This window comes from Lipophrys pholis (assembly GCF_963383615.2).
Source record: "Lipophrys pholis genome assembly, chromosome: 19".
Classification (NCBI taxonomy): Eukaryota; Metazoa; Chordata; class Actinopteri; order Blenniiformes; family Blenniidae; genus Lipophrys; species Lipophrys pholis.
This window is the reverse complement of record NC_137647.1, coordinates 23,767,049-23,787,560: the sequence shown is the minus strand read 5'-3', so window position 1 is coordinate 23,787,560 and position 20,512 is coordinate 23,767,049. Positions and strand designations below refer to the sequence as shown.

Sequence of the window (20,512 nt, the reverse complement as noted above, 5' to 3'; positions counted from 1 at the left end):
AATAGTGTTAGAACTATGAAATTAGGACAAATAACTTGACAAATGTCTCCAAAAATGTAATTATAGCAACATCTAACCCACAGACTTTAGCCCCGTTTCCACAGAGCCCCTTGGTGCCGGTACGGGTCAGGTCGGAACCGGTTGTTGTGCGGTTCCACTGACTCAGAACCGTTACCAACCGGTACCATTGGTAACCATTTCTCCCTACCCCTCCACTTGGGGTACCAGGCACAATGTGCCGGATATGAGGGGGAGGAGCTTCAACACTGCCGTCTGCTCATTGGTCCGTGACGACCGCTGTTCTCCCAGCGAGCAGCCATTTCCAATCAGTTCTTCTGCAGCAATCAGGAAACTTTTTTGAAAATGTCCTCCTGTTATGGCGTCACATCCTGCATGATTACGCAACCGTTCATAACCCCGCCTACATTTCAAACCGTTCCCCGTGTAATGGAAATGCGGCACTGATACGGGTCTGGTTACGGATAGTCAACCCCACCTGACCGGCACCGGTACCAAGGGGCACTGTGGAAACGGGGCTTTTGATACAGATAATGTGTTTTAAACTTAACAGCACACAAACTATTCAAATATGTCACATGAATCCTGAATTTTACAAGTATTTGAACCCTTGGGGCATAAATGAGCTGAAGCAGGTTCCTCCAGCCGCTGCTTCCTGCTTCTTCTGGGTAGGATTCAGCTCTGTTGTGCTGCCGGGTCACTCCGTTGATCTCTGCTGCAGCACCAGACACCCGGTCGCCTCCCAGAGCTGCAGAATCCTGGAGGTTGCTGCTGAGGAGAAACTCCCCTCACCCTGCACTCCAGACCCTTATTTGGCTTTTGGATTGAGGATGCGGGCGAGCAGCGAGGCCAGCTATGCTGGGAATGTTTCCCACACTGTACTGCAGGGGTCCTCACGCCGCAGACACGCAGTCAATCACCAAATAGTTCAACCATTACATTACATCGCTTTCACTTGCTCATTTGTGGGTCAGTCCATCAACAAATCCTGACGTTTGTTTGAAAAGTGCATTTTACAACAAGAAAAGGCTTCAATGTATTTTATCCAAGGGGCAGTTTGTGATGGAAGACTTGATTAAATAAAGTTGTACACATTAAATAAACTGCATGATTCTAACTGATGTTTCATGAACATTGATTGCAGAGACTTTTCACTTTGCCTCTCTTTGACATCCTTCAGTAAATAATGATGCCGTTAGTTTTTACTAACGTGTTGACTTGAACCTGATGCATGCTGCTGAGAGCGGGTGTTTAATGTCCAGAGGTCAGATAGGGGTCCTCCTCAGCCTTCCTCACAGCCAATCAAGCTCTCAGAAAAAAAAGTTAGAAGACTAGAGGCAGAGCATGCAATGTCTAAGAAGACCACCAGAGAGCAGCAGAAGCCAGCTTCCTGTTATTACAAGTCAGTACTTTTTTCTTCTTCTTCTTCAAAAATTGTATTCAGAACAAATAATACAAGAACAAGACAGGGAGTGATAAAGACATTCAGAATTCCTGATAAAATAACAACAAACTATAAAATAGTAACTAAAGTTTACTAGATAAAAACAAAATCTAAAGGAATAATGAGCAGAGGCACATCAGGACAAAGACGATACAGGAGAAGACCAAGAACTTCTTCTGAGCTTTTATTTAACTTCTTCATCCAAAATGTGCAGGACATCAGCCCTGGAGGCCCGGATGTGACTCTCTTTAGAGCATCTTCCTCATGTACACATGAATAAAACATCTTGTGAGAGTCGAGTAAAATAAACATGAAAACAAGAAGTGTAACTAACCAAACCACTTTTTTTTTCAGGGTAAAGGCTTCAATGATGGATCTGGTCTGGTGTTAAACCAGCATCATGCTCTGCCATCACGGGTTTCCTCTGGTCTCCCCAGGTCTCTTCAGGTCTCCCCAGGTCTTGCCAGGTCTCTTCAGGTCTCCTCAGGTCCCTTCAGGTGTCCTCAGGTCTCCCCAGGTCTCCCCAGGTCTCCTCGGGTCTCTTTAGGTCTCTTCAGGTCTCCCCAGGTCTCTTCAGGTCTCCTCAGGTCCCTTCAGGTGTCCTCAGGTCTCCCCAGGTCTCTTCAGGTCTCCTCAGGTCTCTTCAGGTCTCCTCAGGTCCCTTCAGGTGTCCTCAGGTCTCCCTAGGTCTCCCCAGGTCTCTTCAGGTCTCCTCAGGTCTCTTCAGGTCTCTTCAGGTCTCCTCAGGTCTCCTCAGGTCTCCTCAGTTCTCCTCAGGTCTCTTCAGGTCTCCTCAGGTCTCTTCAGAACTCCTCAGGTCTCTTCAGGTCTCCTCAGGTCTCTTCAGGTCTCCTCAGGTCTCCTCAGGTCTCTTCAGGTCTCTTCAGATCTCCTCAGTTCTCCTCAGGTCTCTTCGGGTCTCCTCAGGTCTCTTCAGATCTCCTCAGGTCTCTTCAGGTCTCCTCAGGTCTCCTCAGTTCTCCTCAGGTCTCTTCAGGTCTCCTCAGGTCTCTTCAGAACTCCTCAGGTCTCTTCAGGTCTCCTCAGGTCTCCTCAGGTCTCTTCAGGTCTCCTCAGGTCTCTCGGCTCCCTGTGTCAGTTCGCTGGACTGGTTTCCGTGCGGTGGATCTGAGCTGGATGTAGGCCAGCCACAGTGCCTCATGTGGCCTGAGCTGACCCGGATCTCAGCAGACGTCAAGCGTCTCCCCTGGTTGAGGGGCTGACGTCAAACAATCAGACGTTATCAGACACAAACCGTCTCCTCCACTCGCAACAGAGAGCTCTGGACCTGGACATGTTGGACCCTCAGCTGGACCATTTTCAGGAGTCCAGAAGTCACACATGAAACAGCATTTTTAATTTATTTTACTTTTTTACTTCCATTACCTCATTTTTACTCTTTGTTCACATATTGTGACGAGCTGATCGACTGGGAGCTCCAAAGTTTGAATCCGTTTTGAAGAGTCCAGGTTTAGTGTCCAGATCTGGAATATGTCCATTCACAAAAAGCTTCCCATTTCACTCCCCAACAAAACCCTGGAAATACTGCAGTATTTCCAGTGATCACAGAAAGACACCAGAACATGAATGAACATGTGAGGTCATGTTTGTGGTTGTGTCTCACCAGATTGTGGGAACAGTTGTGTTGTTGTGTCCAACTGAAGACGTTCTGCAGACATGAAAGTTCTGAGTCTGGACACTAGGGGGAGCCTCAACAAAACAAAACTAATCCCAACAAGAAATACAAGATAGCGAGAGAATCGTTTCTATTGAGTGGACATGCTCATACTTGTCTGTACATGACGATGAGTTAAGAGTTTAGATAACCCTGCTTTAAAGACTCCAGGTCTGATTGTCCTCTGAGAAGACGGTAACCCTGGTTACATTGATGACCAGCAGTCGAGCTCCTCATAGAGATACTACTTGTTCAGTAACCTTCGTGAGATGGCAGGTCAGTGTATAAACTGCAGTGCTACTTTTACTTGTAATTCAAAGGAGCCGTGTGTGCACTGCCCCCTACAGTGAGGCCGTGGTACTGCCACTAAATCTCATCACGGACTTATCCTATTTAGAAGAGTGACAACGTTGAAGAAAATATCCTCTTTTTTAACGAAAGTACAAAAGAAGGTTTTTGTGCTTGCTAATGTGGACTAGTTGTGTTATTCTCCATCAGATGGCCCCATATCAGTAAAGCCAAATAAAACATGTAAAAACATCCGATTAGTGAGAAACAGTGCCAGTTTGTACGGGACTGTATGGGAGGGGAGGCTCACCAACAGGAAACCATCAGGACCTTTTCTACAATCAGACAAAGACACAAGATTGTTTAGTTTTTAAGTCATAGAGATAAAATGTGTAAAATATTTAAGTTCAATCAAATGGCAGATTATAAGAGAAACTTGACAAAAGGTTTATCTATAGGGTGAGTGGAGAAAGAAAAAAGGAAATAGAAGGTGAGGGTCACGTGGTCCGCTGTTGTCCCTCTTCATCATTCCTTTCTTCCTCCCTCCTCTTCATCGGGGGGGAGGGAGGTGAAGTACATGCAGCATCCTCTCCTCTGCTGCTGCTGCCTCCAGCAGCCATGTCAACCCTCCTCAGCACCGCGCGCACCTTCATCCTCACGGCTCCTCGTCAGCATCACGCGCGTAAGTACACGCGTCCCGCTCGCGCTTTGCGCAACTTATGAGCCGCCATCGGACGGCTGTGAGCGGTGTGAGGCGGCTGCTGGTGGCGGAGGGAGGGAGGGGGGAGGAACAGCTGACGGCTGCGGCTCTGCGGTGAGTATCACCGGGCTGGGTTTACCTGCAGAGCCGGGAGGACCGCGCGCTGATGGATGGATGGATGGGTGGATGGATGGATGGATGGGTGGATGGATGGATGGATGGATGGATGGATGGATGGATGGGTGTATGGATGGATGGATGGATGGATGGATGGATGGTGCAGACCAGCCTGTGTGCCCTGAAAGATGCGGGAACATGTTGTAACAACCCGAGACGTTTCATCAAAGCGCGTTTTCCTGCGTTAACCGTGCTGCGTTCACGTGTACTGGGATTTCTGGTTCTCAGCCTCAGCGCAGGGTCGTAAAATCCATCCTGGGGGCTCCTGGTCTGCTGTTCTGCCCTTACTTCTTCTATTATGCCCTCTTTGATTGTATACTATCGCATTCACAAGACAAACCCGTATCAATATCTCAATATTAATTTCCAGAGGATACACATGCAACCAGAACTGTGATCAACTGTTTTCATGTTCAGGTCCTGCAAACTGAGAGACACAATTTTAAATATGAAACTAATGCTGCACAATTAAATCACAGATAATGTGCGATTAACTAATTGATTAATTATAATCCAGTGAGAGTGATTAATTTATACCTGGTGGCCACAGGGAAGAGAATTCAGAAGCACAAAAGTAAAGAAAGGTTATATTTTTGTTTTGTTTTTACCAAAAATAACTAAGCCAACTGTTTGGACAAAGGAAGACAGAGTGAAAGAGCACTGTTATTTGACCAAAAGGCACCATGGACCTTAGTGTTTTTATTCATAGCAAATTGTACAATTATCATAATACTCAACTACATTATTGCATTTATATCCAACATCATTCAACCCTTTAGTCAATTAAATATAATCCCACTGAGATTAATTCACATACAAACTGTTTCTTTGGCTTTGTTATTCATAATTACTGTTTCTGAATTGGAGGAAAACTTCATATTCGTTTATATACCATTTAGGTTTTTTTTGTTATTGTGATTGAATTCCTTCTGATTGAGGGTTCGGGTTCGGGTTCATCATGCAGGTTAAATCGGAGGATCACCTTATACATTCTAAGATGATAAAAAGCAATAATTGAAGCTAAAACTATGAGTAATTACATTTAAAGACAGATTTTTATGACTGAAATTGTTATAAATGTAATGAAGATTAATCAGAATCATAAAATATGTTTAAAGGAAACATTAATGAAAGACCAGAGACTGACTATATGCAAAGACTTGCCAGATAGTTCATTTAGAAGCCTCTAATGAGAACAGTTATGCCTTCCTTACTGTGTGTGTGTGTGTGTGTGCGTGCGTGCGTGCGTGTGTGCGTGTGCGTGTGCGTGTGTGTGTGTGTGTGTGTGTGTGTGTGTGTGTGTGTGTGTGTGTGTGTGTGTGTGTGTGTGTGTGTGTGTGTGTGTGTGTGCGTGTGCGTGTGCGTGTGCGTGTGACAGGTCAGAAGGACGAACAGGACAACCACAACCTGTGGTCAGCTCTTCAGTTAATCTGAGTGACTAGTTTCAGATTGAGAGATCAGATCATCCCGGTTACATGAAGCCTGAATAAAGGAGACCGGGTTGATGTGAAGGTTTAGGAGCCCAAATGCACAAGGACTGCCACTGGCTGAGATAGTAACTTATTCCACCTGTGCATCCATAAAATAATTATAATTCCCTTAAAAATACACTTTGATATTAAACCTCACACTCAAATCCTGAATTTCAACCAGTCGCAGGAAATCTCTTTTAATGAAAGTTGTGGAGGAATCCTGCAGTGAGTTCGTGGGTTTGTTTCAGTCCACTGGTCACTGTGAGGTGAAAACTGTGTGCTGTGCTTCACGAGTTGTATTTTCCTGAGGTTATCAAGAAAACATTACAGGTCTAAAAACATGTTGTGCCCAAACAGTTAGAATGAGGTGAAAGTTAGAAACCAAAAGAATTCAGTCAGATTAGTTTGGAAAGTGTCGAGCTGGAAGCGGAGCAGATAGAGGAGGCCGCGGCCACCGGCCACCGGCCACCGGCCACCGGCCACCGGCCACCGGCCACCGGCCACCGGCCACCGGCCACCGGCCACCGGCCACCGGCCCAGACATCCCACTAATTCATCATGATCACATCTAAAACATTAGAGAGAAACTTCCTGGAAGATCGGGATCAGCTGTGGGCTTTACTACTCGTGTCTTCATTTTGTTCTCTGGCAGCTTTGTAAATTCCCAAAAAGCAGATTTTAAGCATTGTGAGACTTCAGTAAGTGAAGTAGAATAGAAAAGCAATGAGAACATTGAATGAATCAGCGTGGAGTCATGTAATCTCCAGCAGTGTGCTGATTTTGGATTGAACATGGAGCTGCATAATATAATCTTGAAATGTATCCTGATATCAACATGCACAATATGCAAGACTGAACTATAATAAATTACATTGCCACACTTGGAAAGTTTACAATGACAGAAATTGAAATGTTAAAAGAAAATTGCAATAAATTTAAATAGTTTTATGTGTCTTACTAATTTTAATTGATTGGCAGCCTGAATTAGTTCATACCTGGTGTTCCACAGGGCAGAAGTGAAAAGAAAACTGCAGTTTGAGACGATCCAACCCAGTTAACTAGAAATCACAAGTTGGTCTTTGTCAACTGGACTCAACTCTGTGGACAAAATATTAACTTGTCTACCACATCCCTTCCACAAACAAACACCTTGATTAAAAGGTAACGTGCAATATCCACTGCACCTGTCTTGGGTCAGATTGTTATACTGTATAGCGTTATGGTGTTATGGTGTATAGTGTTATAGTGTATAGTGTTATGGTGTATAGCGTTATGGTGTTATGGTGTATAGTGTTATAGTGTATAGTGTTATGGTGTTATGGTGTATAGTGTTATAGTGTATAGCGTTATGGTGTATAGTGTTATAGTGTATAGCGTTATGGTGTTATGGTGTATAGTGTTATAGTGTATAGCGTTATGGTGTATAGTGTTATAGTGTATAGCGTTATGGTGTATAGTGTTATAGTGTATAGCGTTATGGTGTTATGGTGTATAGTGTTATAGTGTATAGCGTTATGGTGTTATGGTGTATAGTGTTATAGTGTATAGCGTTATGGTGTATAGTGTTATAGTGTATAGCGTTATGGTGTTATTGTGTTATGGTGTTATGGTGTATAGTGTTATGGCGTTATGGTGTTATGGTGTCATGGTGTCATGGTGTTATGGTGTTATGGTGTATTGTGTTATGGCGTTATGGTGTTATGGTGTTATGGTGTATAGTGTTATGGCGTTATGGTGTTATGGTGTATAGTGTTATGGCGTTATGGTGTTATGGTGTCATGGTGTCATGGTGTTATGGTGTTATGGTGTATTGTGTTATGGTGTTATGGTGTATAGTGTTATGGTGTTATGGCGTTATGGTGTTATGGTGTTATGGTGTTATGGTGTATAGTGTTATGGTGTTATGGTGTCATGGTGTTATGGTGTTATGGTGTATAGTGTTATGGTGTTATGGTGTTATGGTGTTATGGTGTCATGGTGTTATGGTGTATAGTGTTATGGCGTTATGGTGTTATGGTGTTATGGTGTTCCCCCGGCTAGCTCAGTTGGTAGAGCATGAGACTCACAATCTCAAGGTAGAGGGTTCATGTCCCACACTGGGCGCCACCTTCCTGTGGGCTCTCCACCGTCCTGTGGGCTCTCCACCGTCCTGTGGGCTCTCCACCTTCCCGTGGGCTCTCCACCTGCAGGAAGGTTCTTAATGGTGCAATGTGATCTGGGTGACGGTGCTCAGACTGACACCCCCACCACCCGGAAACGGATAAGAGGGAGAAGATGGATGGATGGATGTTATGGTGTATGGTGTTATGGTCAAAATGTCTTTGTTCTGTTCAGTGTCCAGTACAAGAGGCAGCTCAGGAGCTCCTCAGCATGATGGTACCTCCACCATGCTTTACAGTGGGTTGATTGGACCTTTGGTGGTCCATCACTATGTGGGACATTTCCGAGTCACGTTGCCTTTCTTTCAGTACTCCACCTCCTTCTTTTCTGTGTCCTGCTTCCTCTCCGCTCTTTGGTTGCATCTGAACACTTTCATGCCTGTGAAACTTGCCGAGAACAAAATGTTGAAACATGAATGTTTTTCTGGCTATATTCTAATTTGTTCGGTTGTTCCTATGTCAGTGCGTCGCTCGTGACTGCCTGAGATCACCGGTCTGACAGAAGTGGATTTAGTACTACCTGCTACTAGTTTCCATGTGGGAAGCTGAGAGCAGTTGGAGGTGGGTGGTGGGCTCATTGATTCTCCTCACAATGCAGCAGCTGGATGAATTCCAACAGGACCAGGAGCAGCAGGGAGCTTTGTGCTTGTTTCACAAGGCAGACCAAGAGAAAACAGAGTTTAGCGAGCACAGTTTGTGTTTGTGTGTCCATGTGTGGGAAGAGAGTACAGGACGTGGTCTACTCCACTGCGCTGTAAAAAACCCAAAGAGGACAATCGACCGAACATTATGAGGCATGTTATGTTTCTCCTGTTTCATAAAGCAGTCGAAACTTTAACTTAATTTGAGAAGATGGTTCAACAATAATGATTCTGAAGCTCTGGAGGTGTTTCATCCCGGAGGCCAAATCATGACACGTCAGCTTCAATCAATGATCATAAGGTTTTCAAAAATCAACCAATCAAATGAATGTTTGACATTAAATCACATTCAGATGATTGTGGGAGATCATGCAGGTTGGTTGGAGCCCCAGAACCAAAGCGAACACGTCGTACTGGGTTCCTCCAGCTCAATAGAAGGCGATGAAGTAAACCTTCTAGTACACACGTGTCGAACTCCAGGCCTCGAGGGCCACAGCCCTGCACGTTTTGCATGTCTCCCAGCTTCAACACAGCTGATTGCAATGAGCAGCTCGTTATCTGGCTTTGTGCTGAATGTGGTGATGAACCATCAGGACATTCAGGGGAGGGAGACATTGAAAACGTGCAGGGCTGCGGCCCTCGAGGATCTGAGTTTGACACCCCTGTTCTAGTACATCTGAAGCATCTAGTGCAGGAGTGACAAACACATTCTAGTTCAGGGGCCCAGTTTCATCTTGAGACGGCCGGACCGGTAAAATAGTGCCGTGATAACCTTTCAATTGTAACTTCAATGTTTTTTGTGACAGAGTATATGAAATTGTTTTACAATCAGACTGCATTGATTTATTAGAAGTACTTTGGGGACTGCTCAAGTGGTGCCTCAGTGAAATCTGTTTAGATGTGATTCAATTACAACTCAAAATGACAACAACCTCAACATAAAGCCAATTTTGATGAAATATTCTCGTGCAAAATACAGTGAAATGTCCAAATAATGTCTCCTATGGCTGTTGCATTCTGGGTGTTTTTACAAACTCCCCTTGACAGCGTGGCTTTGAGGCTCGTGCTCGTTTGCTTTCATGGCAGCATCACAGATATCTCAGTGTTGTGTCATGTCTGCTACTCTTAAGAAATGTCTTCAAAAATCTTTTACCATTTGCTTTTGGTGGTTTGGCGGATTGGAGCCTCTTGTTTTGGCCCATGGGCCTGATGCTTGAATGTTCTAGATTGTTGGTTCTTCCTTTTTCTACCAAGGACCCCCCGTGAATTACCTTCAAAAAAGGTGAACCAAACAAACACAACTTCTAGATTAGATGAAACATCTTCCAAGACAATTAAACCAGGTCAGGTTGACCTGATTCAGTTACTCTGAGATGTTTCCTTCCTGGACAAATGAGCGCATGCAGGTGAAAGGTATTACTATATCTACAGTCCCAGACACAAACACAGACGTTACAGATGTTCTCAGTATTAAAATACAGCAGACACAATAAATCATGTCTGAGTGAGACTATGATTTCCAAGAATATTGTGAAAAGGATTTCTAAAAGTATATCTTACCGGCATCATAGAGATATTAAGGACATTTCTATGCTGTTGTGCGTGTGCAGAGTGAGAAGACTCCACCAGTCCGATGCACAATGTCTGAAAGGTTTTCAACAGCGAGGGAGCATCTCCTCAGAAAAAGACCACATGACCATGATAACGGGAAAGAAAATTCTCTCACTGACCTCATTTCTATTCCTGCCCATTACCCCGCTCTCTCCTGGCCTCACCCCCCCCCCCCCCCCCCCCTTTCCCCTTTCTCTTTATGTGGTACTCTGTCATCCACAGTTATGGTGATTTCATGTCTCATCCTCCTCTGAGTCTGTCAGGCACATTACACACACACACACACACACACACACACACACACACACACACTGAATCAGCCCTCAGCTGTGTTTACAGATAAGGTGCCACGTCCTCAAGGACCCTCCCTCTTCTTTTTTTTCCTGCTCAACAATCTTTCACGGCGAGCAGCCGTCTCTCTGCGTCCCTCGTTAGTTTAAAGCAGTTCATCCGAGCTCTGCTTCTGGTACCGGCGCTGCTGAACAATCTGTTTCTCTTTACGTCGCCAAGGTCAAAATGGTTGTCACACAAGTGAGTTGTTGTGAGAAAACAGTGAATGAGTCACGTTAATGTTGCTTTTCAAGCCATCTGGGACGTTCGGTGAGGTGATGCGTCCACTGACTGGACCAGCGTCGAGGCTTCGTACCCAACATGCACTCATACACAGGTTATTGATTCTGTTACCTGTGCTGTAGTCACTCCTTAGAAAAGCAGGTGTAGTTGGTTTGGACCAGTGGAACAGTGGATAGACGTACCTCACAGGAAGATGTTTGCTGGTTTCATTCTGCCGGCTTATGAGGCCTTTCAGTTAGTTGGTGTGTTCGTCCTGTGCCTGGGTGGGTTTTCTCCAGGGACTCCTGCTTCCTTCTGCAGTCCAGACAATATATTTTACAAAATCAAATGTTAGACGACTGAAAATGACGACAACCTCAATAAAATGATCATTTAATGAAGCCATCTGATGCAACATACAGTGAAACTTCTCCTAAAGCGGTTGCATTCTGCATGTTTTTACAAACTCCCCCTGACAGCGCGGCTTTGAGACTTTTGCTAGTTTGTTAGCTTTCATGGCAGCATCAGTGATATCTCAGATTGGGCCTCACTGTTGTGTTCTGTCCGCGACTCTGTGTTTAAAAAAATCTGTGTTTTCTATGGATTTGTTACCATTTGCTTGGTGGTTTGAGAGGCTGCCGGTGGGGAATCCAATATAGCGGCATTACGGGCACCAACCACTTGAAATGGTGCAAGGCGGAAGCCGACATGACGGAAGTGACGTAGACAGAAGCAAACTTGCTCATAGCGGAACCTACTTGCCGGACTTGACGCAAACCAGAAGTCATTCGCCGGAAATGACCCGAGACGGAACGTTTATTCTTCAACACACATTTATCGTTTCTTTTTACGTGTCTTTCGTATCAACAGAGTCGAGGATTGTCTTCTGTTAAGGTGAAGACTTGCCTTCTTGTCTATATAGAAACGATCAGCCTGCACTAATAAGAAGCAGTAGTTATATTAGTATTAATGAGAGTAGCAGTAGTTATGTGGTTCTGTTAGGAGCAATGAATGAAAAGTATGGCCGACGTTTAAGTTGCTCTTTCTATCCTCGTTCCAAGTGTCGGTTTATTAAGTTAAGGTCTTGCCTTGTGAATCATTTAGATGTTTGTCAATAAAGTTCAGTGTTTATGCCCGTTGGTGCCATACATATAGAACTGAAATTGCATTTTTCTTCACACCCACGTTTATAAAAGAATTTCACATGCTAAAAATAAACAATATACAAGAAATACTTGAGGTATACAGTATGTATACAGGCTAAGAATATAATATGTTAAAAGACGTATAAAAAGTCAGATGAGGTAAACAAAGTAAAGTGGACAGAAAGTTATAACAAGTATAAATGATGACGATTGACTTGGGTTCTTTCAGAATCAGTCTTCTATTGGATCATCAGTGTAAGCAGAACATTCCAGATCATCTTCCAGAGGCATTGAGTGCCACATGCCTGGGCATAGAGCAGGATCATAAGTAGTCGCAGACACGTCCACCCAAACTGTCTGTCTGACCCTGTTTGCTTCCTGTTTTGGGTCCTTGGCCGGAAACTAGCTGTCAACATGTAACCTGATGGCTGAAGGATCAAGCAGCAGGGGTCAGAGGTCATCATGACCAGAGGGAGAACGTTCTCACACGCTGCCACAGGCGAACACCACCATACATCCTGGCTTCTGCATAGAATTTGGTTTGTTTATAAAATAAAGTACACTGACATGATTTATGGGTGTTTTTCTTCTTTTAAAGTCGTCATAGTTGTTGAAGGTTTGTCATGGAAATTTACTCCTTCCTGCTGAAGCAACTACAGTTACTCTCCATTCTTGTCATTTGTTTTGCTTCATGCACCACATATTGTCACTGGATGAATGAAGTGAAGGCAGATCAGTTTAGTAGCTGACCTCTGACCCTGAGCTTCACTGTGGTTACAGCTGTAGTGACCTCTGACCCTGAGCTTCACTGTGGTTACAGCTGTAGTGACCTCTGACCCTGAGCTTCACTGTGGTTACCGCTGTAGTGACCTCTGACCCTGAGCTTCACTGTGGTTACAGCTGTAGTGACCTCTGACCTCTGACCCTGAGCTTCACTGAGGTTACAGCTGACCTCTGACCCTGAGCTTCACTGAGGTTACAGCTGTAGTGACCTCTGACCCTGAGCTTCACTGAGGTTACAGCTGTAGTGACCTCTGACCCTGAGCTTCACTGAGGTTACAGCTGACCTCTGACCCTGAGCTTCACTGAGGTTACAGCTGACCTCTGACCTCTGACCCTGAGCTTCACTGAGGTGACAGCTGTAGTGTCTTGCTGAAATAACTTCATTATCATTCATGTACACAACAAGTGTACACAGAATGAACTTCTGTTTCATGGCTCAGCAAGTTTAGGATATAAAATGACTAAAAGGTGCAGTGATGTTAAATGTAAATATAACACAGAATATATACTTTGGCCATATATACAAGATAACCAGCCACAATACACACAACTCTCCCAGCAGGGATGTACAGTAACACTGCAGAGGACAGCAGTCCTGGAGAGATTCATCATTTCTTCATCTATTGCTTTTATTCCATCTTCATATCTCCTGACCAAGTCACCGTTCTTCATGTACTGAAGCAAAGAAAGTTAAAGATGATTATTTCTTTCACTCGTGTCTAAACATTTAGAGATCCAGATTCAGTTTTTTTCATTTTATTTTTTGATCAGGATGTTATACAGAGAAAGGTGAGAACAGTCATGGATTAGTGTGTATCGATTTTCCTTTAAGAAATCCTGATTGAGTATAAGAATAATAAGACAGTAGAACCTGTGAGGAGCGGACCCGGTAAGAGCTCCACCCTGTACTGGACACGTCACTGTGCAGGACACATATTTAACTGTTAACACTCCTTAATGAGGACGACCTGCCTGACCAGGACAACGGACTGGTTCTCCTGGTAAATTTCAAGCTGAGTGACACTAAAACGGCCAAAACACTTGTGCTGGACCCGATTATTAGAATATTCAGACGTTGTGGTGTCAGGAGATTAGTTTGAGATGTGAATAATCGCAGCTTCCCCGCAGCACGATGCTGCTCTGTGACGCTCTTCTCCGTCAGCTCCACCATGATTTCCGCATTATGTGTCTGCAGGCGCGGGTGATACATGATTGCATCCATACTAACTCTGGGTTCACTTCCTTAAAGTTCCTTAAAGTTCCTTAACGTTCCTTAAAGTTCCTTAACGTTGCTTAACGGAACGTAACGATCCTGAAACTATCTCCACTTCTGTTCACTGCCATTCTCCACTTTTCCTAAAGTACTTTATGCTTCACTTCAGGAGTTCTGAGCCTCTGGATCTTTATTTGCTTTTAAATTGTGATTGTTCAGACGAGGAGACGGAGGATCTCCTCACACAAGCGTCCAGTTGCTCTGGAGCATGAGCAGTCTGCGCCTCCAGGTTGCGTGTTTGACTGCAGAGGGTCGGTGCCTAACGCACAGGGTGGATGAGGCTCCAGTCTGGTCCCACCAAGCAAAGTGGTTATAAAGGATTTATACACATTTTTTTTTTACATTTCATTGTATTTTGCATTAGAATGTTTCATTAAAATTTACTTTATGTTGAGATTGTAATCATTTTCAGTACTAACTGTTTCACAATGGTGGCAATTACTGGAAGCAGCCATATTGTCGGCCATCTTGGATTTTGCACTGGGATCTCTTGGGTGTTTTGGCCAAATTGGAGCTTCTTGTGGGCCGGTTTTGGCTCGCAGGCCTGATCTGTAGGTGTTGGCATTGATCAAGTCAAGCCCAATCTGTTTCATTATTAGTTTTGGGAATGATTTGTGTGAATATAAAAACTGGGTCAATGATGAGGACAACCTGCTGTGGGCAAAACTCTCAGAAAGAAGATAAAAAGGGAATTTCAGTGACTTTGAGAGCAGCATGGTTGCTATTTCTGCTGGGAGTTTTAAATATTTGTAGAGTATCCAGACCAGGAAGAGGAAACTGGGACTTCAGACTCAATCTGAACAAGAGAGTTATGGTTCAAAGTTTAACCCAGAGTTTGGTATAAACAACATCACAGGATGGACCTTATATTGCTTGGATCAGCAGTTTGAGCTGCTGCTATGATTTCAGTCTGACAGCGTATCTTTAGCACGGGCTGGAAGCTGCTCGTTGGCATCGCCAACATTCCAGATGAGTTGTTTGTTTCACTCTGATTCTCATCGTTTCTTGGTGACATTTTCATATGAATCACAGATCAGTGCCCAGCTTGGTCAGTCCAGCTCTGACCTGAAGGTCTGCCCATCTCTCCGATCTCGTAGTTCATCTTTGATGAATCAGTCCTCGGTCACCTGACTTGTACAACATTAAGAAGGTCTGTTTGAGCATAGGGTTTGGTTCTCGTGCAACAACTCATCACATCACACTATGGACCTGATCTCTGTATGGCTTACAATGCATGTTTAAAGATGGTTCAGACTTAATATAACTTAACACACGTATGAAAGCTGAACTCGTAACATGACGCACAGAGATTCAAATAACACAAACAATACTTAAAGCAGGACTGACTTCATGAATATGACATATCAGGTGTGTGTTCCAGCAACATACTGAACAGAGAATATGCTAATAGTTTATGTACAACGGGCAATGGGATTTGTAATCCCTGCACACATTTGCCTTGTTTACGATTGCATCTGATTTTAAAGCATTTGAACAGGAGCTGGGAATCACAGATTCATAGCCTTTTCCAGCAGATTATTTTGTACCTAAAGCACTCAAAACTCTCATTTCAGTACTCCTGTTTGCTCATGAGCTCACTCATGGTGTTGATCATGTAATGTAACTGATCATTTTAATGACTTTTCACTACGTTACATGCAGCAGCAGGTCTATTCATCACCCTCCACAGAATTCCTGCTCGTCATAATAAATCTATGGCCCTCACATTCGCTTGCAAAGCAGTAACTCAACAGCCTCAATCCATCAAACACATTTCCCTGTGCTTCCTCCATCACAGAGCCCCATCTTATAGGCCAGACAATAACCAATCCCAGTACTGGGAGCCACATATCTTGTGAAAACATCTGCATTAAACAAACATGAATGACCAGTGATAAATGAGCTTCTGAGAGACAAGATGGAGCATGCAGGGGTGGACAACCACCTCACATCCTGGGTTCTGGACTGCCTCACTGGTCTCCCACAGGATGTGAGGACACGGGACTGTGTGTCTGACACAGCAGTCTGCAGTACAGGGGCCCCACAGGGAACAGTCCTGGTGCCATTCCTCTTCACCCTCCACACTGCAGACTTCAGCTACAACTCCCCCACCTGTCACCAGCAGAATTTCCCAGGCGACTCTACTTACTGACGGGGACGACAGGGAGTAGAGAACTCACGCAGGGCCTCCGGATCAATGCTGGGAAAATGAAGGAACTGGTGGTGGATTTTCGCAGGTGCAACCACAATCCCAGTTTACTATGGGTGAGGGCAGAATATACCTGGACAAGTCTCCAATCCATCACAGGACAACCACACACACTCACATTCACACATCGGGGAAATTTAGCACTAATAGACCTCACATGCACAAACAGGGAGAACCTGCAAACTCCACACAGAAAGGCCCCGGTATATATATATATATATATATATATATATATATTTGTGTGAAAAATGTTCTGTCCACTTTCTCACTTGTAGGACTAATAAAAGTTAATCTAATTTAATATAATCTATTGATTTGTGCACATAAAGGAGTCTGATTTTCAAATTGTACAATGATAGATATTTGAGTGGTGATAATCATCTGGTGTGATGTCTTCAGTTATTGTGGTTGTGTGTGGAGGAGCCGAGCTCACTGTATGAGAAAAACAAATCATTTGTAAAAACTGGTAAACCTGGTGACCACAGTCAGTTATTAACTCAGTCATCTTGAAGGGTTCAGCGGTGGGGTTTGAGTTCTCAGTCCTGATCCTCCCCAGTCACACTGAGAACTGGGTTTTCCTGGCTGACTGCAGGGGCTTGTGACTAACACAGACCTTTATAATAAATTTAAACAAACCATGTGAGTAGACATATGGGCCCTTGGCTGACACTGTGTGTGTGTGTGTGTGTGTGTGTGTGTGTGTGTGTGTGTGTGTGTGTGTGTGTGTGTGTGTGTGTGTGTGTGTGTGTGTGTGTGTGTGTGTGTGTGTGTGTGTGTGTGTGTGTGTACTGTTGTGGGGCCAAGAGCTGTTTCCTCACATATTTGAACTATCTATTGTCATCTTGAACTAAGCTTAGACTTACAAAGCTATTTGTTCAGGTTAGTGTCATTCTTACGTTTTACTCAGTTTGTACGAGCTCCTATTAGGTTTTATGCCCTTTAACAGAAGAATAGAATAAGAGTTATTGAGAATAATACACTATAAACATTAACAATGGGAGTATACATAAATTTGTATGGACACACGAGGAATTCGATACTATCACAGTTACTGTCAACTATAAAACTACCAGGTATCAGGAGAATATGGTCTGGCGGTCATGACACTCTGGAGGAAACATTGTTCTTATTGATCAGACACTGAGCATGTGCAGAACTATTTGCCCTCTACACGGAGACAGAGCTTGACAACAGAGTTGGAGCATTTTTGAAATGTTCCACCTGGGACCCATTTTCAAAAAGTTGCTCTTTCAGTGGCTCAGAGCAATGTTGTCCCCCAACGCTATGAAAGTTTTGTGTTTTCATTTTGAATAGTTGCTGTAAACAGTCCCTTGTGATAGTTACGGGCCGAGGCCACGTTTACACATCGTCGGGTATTTACAAATTTACAAAGGATAGTTGACTGTCTACATCTTCAAAAAGAACACTGTTCGCAGATCTTTAAAAAAAAAAAAAGGAATTTACACAAACCTTGTTGAGAGTTACTTTGAGCATGCCAAACCTGTAGGTGGCGGTGTTACCATGCGCATCAAGCCATGCTCGCCAATCAGAATCCTGGACAGAACACAACAACAAATGACTTCCTGTTCCGTCTGAGAAAATGGCACGAGGCTCGTTTGTTTGAATTGATTTAGAAGTGGAGCTCTTCCTGAATGTGGCGTTTAGAGTACAAAATAAGTAAAATACAAGAAAATATTGACTGAGAATCGTGTCAATCACAGTATGGGGACATACTGGACTGTCTTTAGAACAGTAACTGTAAACACAGTAACTGTGAACACAGTAACTGTGAACACGGAACTGTAAACACAATAACAGTAACTGTAAACACAGTAACTGTGAACACAGTAACAGTAACTGTGAACACAGTAACTATAACTGTAAACACAGTAACTGTGAACACAGTAACAGTAACTGTGAACACAGTAACTATAACTGTAAACACAGTAACTGTGAACACAGTAACAGTAACTGTGAACACAGTAACTATAACTGTAAACACAGTAACTGTGAACACAGTAACTGTAACTGTGAACACAATAACAGTAACTGTAAACACAGTAACTGTGAACACAATAACAGTAACTGTAAACACAGTAACTGTGAACACAGTAACAGTAACTGTGAACACAGTAACTATAACTGTAAACACAGTAACTGTGAACACAGTAACTGTGAACACAGTAACAGTAACTGAACACAGGTTGCAGACAGACAGTATGAGCCCGATGAGGCTTCTGACACAGACTGTGACGTCAAACATTTTCAGTGACTTGTAGCTTCGTTTTATCCTCAAACAAAAAGCCCAAACTCGTTGAAATCTCACCATTTTCTCTGGTTTTCGTTGTGGTGTGAGCAGGGTCTGAATCATGTTGCAATAACATGCTGGTGTGAACAATGAATCCCAAAAAGGATTAAATTTGTAGGTGAAGAAGGTTTAGACTATTTTAGGTTTAGGTGAATATGCTGTAGAGCAGTTGTGGTGTTGAGGATCAGTGTTGGTGAAAGCTATTATGTCAGGATTTGTGTGTGGGTGTGTGTTCATGTGTGTTTATTTGTCTGTTGGTCCTCTTCTTTGTGCCTTTGTTCATTCACTAGTTCACGTGTTGGTTCACGTGCTCACACGTGGATGTGTGCACTCCTACAAGAGCACTTGATAAAGACCATAGCGCTGGCTGAGAGGAACTGGGAAATGAGCTGGGATGTAGAGTAAGAACCGTGTGTGTGTGTGTGTGTGTGTGTGTGTGTGTGTGTGTGTGTGTGTGTGTGTGTGTGTGTGTGTGTGTGTGTGTGTGTGTGTGTGTGTGTGTGTGTGTGTGTGAGACACCGTGGGCTGCGATCGTGGGAGTTATTTGTAGAGAGATGCTTTGACCTCCCTCCCTCTGAATATGGAGTGATGGTGTATTGAGGTGATCAGAACTGTGTCGTCTTTTGGATGGATGGATGGATGGATGGATGGATGGATGGATGGATGGATGGATGGATGGATGAGGTGGACCACTCACCTCAGGATAAAAGTAAATTCAAAGCAAAGCCATAAGATTAAAACTGTGTATTTACATAACCACCAATTCATAATATCTCATACAAAAAGACAAAAAGCGTTTATTAATCGATCTATATACTTGCTTGTGTTTATTGTGCTTATTGTGTTTATTGTGCTTATTGTACGCTGGACTAAACAGAGACATTACTTTTATACACTCATCAATTCTCTGTTGATTTGCAGCTGTGTTGTGCTGTGTTTTGTCGTTGGAAAATAGTTAAATAGTTAAAAGTTTGACTGTTCCCAGAGGTGGGTTAAAGGTTTGTAGCTTTGAATGCTTCTACTAAAAGGTGACCACTGAGAGTCTCTGAGCAAGGCCGTTGACCTTTGACCCCAGCAGCTTCATAGGGACCGCACTGCAGCTCCTTGTATTCGTAGATAAAGTTATTCATGAATAGGATTAGTTCAATGCAGGGAAACAAAGGGGATTTCTAATGAATCGCATCAGTTTTAATCAGAACCTTCTTGTCTTCCCCATAGCAGCAGTTTTGAGATGAGATCTGAGAAGCTGGTTTTTCTTCAGGAGAATAGGAGGAAAGACAGCAGATGGGAAACGCCAAACCAGGGCCGGCGGGCTTGGTGTGATCCTGGCCTCAGTTTGAAAACAGGATTCCAGACGCTCTGTCTGGCTCTGGCTGCTGCCAGGACGTGGGGTTTGTGGGTTTTACTGCTGCTGTGTGAGATGGAGGGTGTAAAGTGGCACGCTGGGCTGGCCGGCCTCTCAGTCTGTCCTCCGGTTTGTTTAACACTCTGCTCCACACAAACAACCTGCTCATTTCTCTCTCTGTCTGTCTTTTCCTTCCAGCAAACTGGTGATGGATCTGTTTGGCAGAGGAGAGCTGGGGTTGCTGGGAGGAGGAGGAGGAGGAGGAGGAGACGGGCTGAGAGATGATGTTCCCGGGATCAGCTGGTCGTCCGGGCGACTGCCAGACGACATGTACCCGGCGTCAGGACTGGCCCTGGCTGCTGCCTACCATGACATCAAGACACGGCTGGCCAGCCTGGAGAGGGAGAACAGCAGCATCAAGAGGAAACTCAAACACTACGAGGTCAAGGTCAGAGAGCACACACAGTCACGTCTCCATGACGACAGAGACCATGACACACCAAAGGGACAACAGACGGCAGGGACTGCAGAATCTATAGAGACCACAGGGACTGCAGAGAAGACTGGGACTCCACAGCATGATGTCAGATAAATTAATGATTGGCATTCATCCATACATACATCCGTCAACCATCCATCCATCCATCATTCAATCATTCCATTTGTCCATGTACCATCCATCCATCCATCCATCCATCCATCATCCATCCAT

The 20,512-nt window shown here is 44.0% G+C and overlaps 1 protein-coding gene across 2 annotated transcripts in view; it reads left to right on the top strand.

Moving 5' to 3' along the window:
* Positions 1-3,977: 3,977 nt before the first annotated feature.
* LOC308125264 (TANK-binding kinase 1-binding protein 1-like) overlaps positions 3,978-20,512 on the top strand; it is a 30,954-nt gene continuing 14,419 nt past the window's right edge. The window contains exons 1-2 of one of the 2 annotated variants that reach the window (XM_080488892.1): positions 3,978-4,107; positions 19,999-20,248. In XM_080488892.1, coding sequence (XP_080345018.1) covers positions 20,009-20,248 — 240 coding nt within the window. In that variant the 5' untranslated portion in view covers positions 3,978-4,107; positions 19,999-20,008. Of the gene's footprint in view, positions 4,108-18,774; positions 18,857-19,998; positions 20,249-20,512 lie in introns of those variants that run through there. The other variant, XM_080488891.1, reaches the window with a different exon arrangement.